The sequence below is a fragment of the Chiloscyllium plagiosum genome, chromosome 3, assembly GCF_004010195.1.
Source record: "Chiloscyllium plagiosum isolate BGI_BamShark_2017 chromosome 3, ASM401019v2, whole genome shotgun sequence".
In the NCBI taxonomy this organism is placed as follows: Eukaryota; Metazoa; Chordata; class Chondrichthyes; order Orectolobiformes; family Hemiscylliidae; genus Chiloscyllium; species Chiloscyllium plagiosum.
The window spans coordinates 64,188,500-64,194,272 of NC_057712.1; the positions used below are offsets into that span (position 1 = coordinate 64,188,500).

At 39.7% G+C, this 5,773-nt stretch overlaps 1 protein-coding gene across 3 annotated transcripts in view; it reads left to right on the forward strand.

The window, feature by feature from the left end:
• The window catches only part of med23 (mediator complex subunit 23), a 121,241-nt gene extending 118,634 nt beyond the window's left edge, over positions 1 to 2,607 (forward strand). For all 3 annotated transcript variants that reach the window (XM_043683331.1, XM_043683338.1, XM_043683342.1), the window contains one exon: positions 1,813 to 2,607. In XM_043683331.1, the coding sequence (XP_043539266.1) occupies positions 1,813 to 1,983 (171 nt within the window). In that variant the 3' untranslated portion in view covers positions 1,984 to 2,607. The remainder of the gene's footprint in view (positions 1 to 1,812) is intronic.
• Positions 2,608 to 5,773: the final 3,166 nt, after the last annotated feature.

Consider the following 5,773-nt stretch of genomic DNA (forward strand, 5'->3'; position numbering starts at 1 on the left):
GACCTATTGTACTCTATGCTACTCTATCCCCACCCCCACCCTCCTCTAGCTTATCTCTCCGCGCTTCAGGCTCTCTGCCTTTATTCCTGATGAAGGGCTTTTGCCCGAAACGTCGATTTCGAAGCTTTTCGGATGCTGCCTGAATTGCTGTGCTCTTCCAGCACCACTGATCCAGAATCTGGTTTCCAGCATCTGCAGTCATTGTTTTTACATCATTAGCCATGCGGCTGGTGCAGCAACCATCCCCACAGTGATCGATGACGTCACTTCAGCTCCCATCAGGGCCATTTCCGTCCCTCAATTCCTCATGCACCACACGTGACATCACTTCCGCCCCTCACATCATCGCTGATGTCACACGCTCAGTGACTTCTGCCCCCTCCCCACTGACGAGTTCGCCACCACTTCCGCCCCCAACGCCACTCACCTGCATTCTGCTGACACGCTCCTCCCAGATCCCACTGTCACCATCCCTGCCCCCCAGAACCCTGAGGGGAACACTACCCCTGCTCATGACTCCACTCCCATTCCCCCACCACCACACCCACTCCAGTTACAGGCTCCACCACCACTCCCAGCTCCACACCCACACCGGGTCCCGGGTCCCAGCTCCCAGCCCTGCCAAGTTTTCAGTTACAGGCTCCACCACCACTCCCAGCTCCACACCCACACCGGGTCCCAGCTCCCAGCCCTGGCAAGTTTTCACCATCCCTCCAGAATGATCAGTCCTCAGCAAAGGCCTCACCTTTATCCCCCTCCGCCCACGCATCAATGAATTTAATACACGCCGTGACGTTGAACACTTCTTCCGCCGCCTCTGCCTCTGAGCTTACTTTTACAATCAGGACTCCCGCCCACCTTCCGAGGACCCCTTTGCCCGCCTCCAACACACTCCATCCACCTAGACAGCTTCATATCTCATCAGAAGCACACTGTCAGTTTTATACTGGGGACTCCGCCTAGAGTTTCATGCTGAAGCTGCTGGAGTAGGATTTGAACCATGACCTTCAGATTTCGAGACATGAATTCTGCCAACTAAACCTTGGTTGATGCTACTTTTCATGGTCTAAGCCCATGTGATTTGTGAGAATATGCTAAATGGATCAGTAAATGGTGATAGAAACAAATTGAATGTCAGCAAATGGGTTGGCAGTATATTACCAGTGGGCTGCAACAAGTTTCAATGTAAGAACTGCTGTTTATAGTCATTATAAATGATTCACAAAATGAAATTGTGTTCAGGTTTGTAGATGATGCTAAATTGGTATTGTATCAACTGCTCCCAGTGGATGGAAATTCAGTAGTTTTTGGCCATGTCAGGTTTTAAATAAGAAAATGCCACTACACCACAAACAAGTGTAAAATCATGAAATTTGGCAAAGAGAAGGTTGATGCAGATTGTGTTCATTTATTTTTCTCCTACTATGCGAGCAGTTGTATGTACAGATATCAAACAAGCCAAGAATTCAGTCAATCTGCATACCTTTTCATTCAAACAAATGTTGACTCTCTAAACAATGTTAATCTACTCCACATTATCTACATTCACTGGAATAAGAAGCTGAATGCTTCACACTTCCAACAATGTGCCTGACAGTAAGTACCAGTGAATGGTAATAGTGCAGAAGGCAGTAGTGGCTTTTGAGGGGCACAGTAACATCTTGTGAGGCACCACTCCATTTTCAGAATGTAGCGCTAGTTATTGGATCAATGAGAAACTGGCCAACTGATTAAACATTTAAATTTGGAAATTAAATTTCTAAATATTGCCCATAACCATCTTATTCTGTGATCTTGCTATTCTCTTTCTAGGTGGAAAAAATAATCTGTATGCTAAGGCCAGCTTTAAAACTTCGACTGCGATTTGTGACTCACATTAGTAAGGTGGAGCCAGCAGGAGCAGTGCAACCAGCAAGCAACGCCTCTCCAGCCAACCCTTCCAGCCAGGTGTCCACTGGTGTCACCTTGTCAGTAACACAATAAAATGAGAATTTGGTAGCATTTTGTCAGGAGTTCTAATACTGTAAAGTAAGAAGAATGGTTGTGTATTTAAGACGGAAACCTTAAGACATTTTTAAAATATTGTACATACTATCTATTGAACGATAAAGTAATGCTAGTAAAGAGAAAATTAACTGTAAACAATGTGCCGTAGTTGTTGCTTCAGTGATGGTTAGAGTCGTTGTGTGCCACTTTAGTGAAAAATGAACTGCTCCTGTAATGTGTAATAAGTCATCCTCTTAGTTCAACTGATTTTGAACAATGTATTTCACACAATAGTCTAAATAGTACTAAATGCAAAATTATAGAAATCTGTTGGTGATACCTTTCTCTGTTTTTCTTCATACCATACAGGTATATTTATTTAAACTGAAGACAATTTTTACTGGTTTATTCTGCAAGTTCTATTGCAATTAGTCTGTATAATTTTGTTCAAACTGTAATGTCTAGTTTTTTGACTAAAATCGTATGGAATAATCTGCTTGTCAAAAGAACACAATTAAAGTGATGTGTACATTTTTTGAAATGCCCCTCAGTGGTTAGCACTGCAGCCTCACAGTGCCAGGCACCCAGGTTTGATTCCAGCCTTGGGGGACTGTCTGTGTGGAGTTTACACATTCTCCCTGTGTCTGTGTGGGTTTCTTATGGGTGCTCTGGTTTCCTCCCACAGTCCAAAGATATGCAGGTCGGGTGGATTGGCCATGCTAAATTGGGTTCCTCTTCAGAAGGTTGGTGTTAACTTGTTGGGCTGAAGGGCTTGTTTCCACACTGCAGGGAATCTAATCTAATCTAAAAGCTTGAATTTGTTAATTAACTTTTCAGTGAAACATTCTCTGATGTATTTATTTTCAATCTTAATTGTGTAAACTGATTTTCATCTTGAATCTTGATATTCTAATTCCTGGAGGACAACCCTGTTCTCTATTTTTTTAAATATTGATTTCTAAAAAATGAATTTCTAGATAAGTTATGATCCAAATGGTGATCTAAATTGGTCTTCAAACTGCTAGCAAACCTGAAAGTTTTAAACACAGTTTTGAATGGAACAGCAATGTGAATATATTGACCACTTGGATTTCTTATATTTGTCTTTTTTTTATTTTTGTTTCTGCCTTCTGTAATCATGGAATGACCTGAAATATTTGTATTAGCTTCCAAATGTTTATAACACGGAATGTTTTTGTTTCAATCTGTTCTGAGCAAAAGAAATGTTACATGATCATTAACCATTATGATTTAGCAATGCTTAAATTTGCATTTATATTCAAATTTACAGTTCTACAAACCGTTACACCATACAGTTTCATCCAATTATTTTTAAACTAGTAAACCCAATGCAAAAATGAAATACAGTTGAAGTAACTTGATAACTTGTTACCAGCAGACTATTCAAGTTTTGATATTCAACAAGTATTTTAAAATAAAATTAAATTGAGATTTTGCAGATTTCTCTTATCTGGTTAAATCTTCACTAATTTGCATTAATTGATCAATTTTTTTATATGTATTGTGTGATGAACTTAAATTCTATAGAATTTTTTTTTGAAATATGAAACACACAAGATGAAAAAACTTTTGCCTTTTGTACTTTTATCAATAAAAAGATGTACCATATTGTGATAAAATGCATCAGACTGATTTATTAAAGGTTAAACTTACATTTGTATTGCAATTTTAGTTGTCTTGATAACTTCAAATACTTCACATTTAATTATGCTTGAAGGGCTGACTCTGCTGTGATGGAGGAAATTTGCTCACAGTAACCTCCCACTTACGTCAGTGATTATGCACAATTTTTGTTTCAGTGTTAATTAACAAACAGCCAGAGGACATTTTCCATGACAGTCTTAACACAGACCCTTTAATGACTTAGATAAAGGAGGTAAACATAATAACTCCAAAGTTTCAGATGGCACAAAGCTGAATAGGAGGGTGCAGAGATGCTTCAGTGAGATTTGAACAAGCTGACTAAGTGGGTAAATGTATGGCAGATGCAGTATGATGTGGATAAATGTAAGGTGATACTTTGGGTAGCAAAAACAGGAAGTCAGATTATTTTCTGAACTACTGTAAAATGAGAGAGAGGAATGTGCAATGACACCTGGGTATTCGGATCTTCAGAATAGGCAGATTTGAAGACTGCAATAGGGATGTCTTGTTGCCATGTGCAGGGTTTTGATGAGACCACACCTGGAACATAGTATGCAGTTTTAATCTCCCTTACCAGAAGGAGGATGTTTTTGCCTTGTAAGGAGTGGAACAATTGTGGTTTTCCAGTTCACTGGGATTTTTGTTTTGGAACGTAGGGAATTTTGCAAGATTACAACCAATATGTCCACTTTCTCTGCCTGGGTGGCACTGTGACCACAGCCTGAACCTTTAATTACAATGTGCTTTTTGAAAGTGGATATACAACCAAAAGATGACATCTGATGTCAATTCAGAGGCTATGTGGCAAAATCCCACATAAGCCTGTGGAGTGTCACATTGTAGAATGTCCAACAAGTTAAAAAAGAAATGTAAAATGTAAATTGATTATCTTCTCTGCAGACATGTTCATGGTTTACCCTTCCAAAAATATACAAAAAAAGGATTAAAACCAACAGCAAATGCTGGACTGTGTTAGTGGGCCATGTGCTGGTGAGTTGTGATGATCACAGTTTGAGAATTGCACTGTAGATAAAGACACTTTCACTTTGAGTACTAAAAGCTCGGCAAATCAGTGCAGTCACTGTTCAGAAAGAAACAGGATAAAAGTCAGTCAGCGAACTGCAAAGTAAAGGATTTTTAAATTAATCACCTCACTGTGAATATCAGCATTACTGGTAACCTCTAACTTAAAGCAATAATGTTCCATCATTCACTCTTTTTAACATTTTACTCAATTCACACTTCTAATCTTTGTATGTGTGTCACTATTTTTATACTTTCTTGCATTTATTAGCTAGTAAACATACTCTTTCTTTCACTCAAGAAAACATGATTAGTTTGGCTTTTAAGGCATAAATATATTTAGATTTGGAAATGGTATCCGCAAGAGAAGGGGTCCTTTGTAAAATAATTTTGTTGCAACCAACAAAGAGAGGGGAGCTAGTTCCTTCAAAAACATAACCTTTATAGATACTCTGAAATGAACACCAGACCTGCATAAGAACTAGGGGCAGGAGGAGGCCATCTGATACTTTGAGCCCACTCTGCCATTCAATAAGATTGTGGCTGATATTTTTGTGGCCTCAGCTCCGCTTACCCGCCCTCTCATCATAACCCTTAATTCCCTTATTGTTCAAAAAAATGATCCATCTTCGCTTTGAAAGCATTTACTGAGGAAGCCTCAACTACTTCACTGGGCAGGAAATTCCATTGCTTCACAACACTGGGTGAAAAAGTTCCTCCTTCATTCAATCCTAAATCTGCTTCCCCTAAGTTTGAGGCTATGGTCCCTTATCCTAGTTTCACCTGCCAGTGGAAACATCCTATCTTATCTATCCCCTTTATAATTTTGTGTTCCTGTAAGATCCCCACCCCCCCATTTGCAGTACTGCAAAGGTTAGAACAAACAGTCTTACCACAAATTCAACCCAAACTCTGGGTCAGATACGTGGATGACACCTTTGTAATCATTAAAAACACGGAAATAGAGAAAACACACTGGATCATCAACTCCCTCACAAGAATCCGATTCACGAGAGAGGAAGAAAAGGACAACCAACTCACATTCCTAGACGTGAGGGTAGAGAGAACACCAAACGGAGAATTGACCACTAAGGAAAGC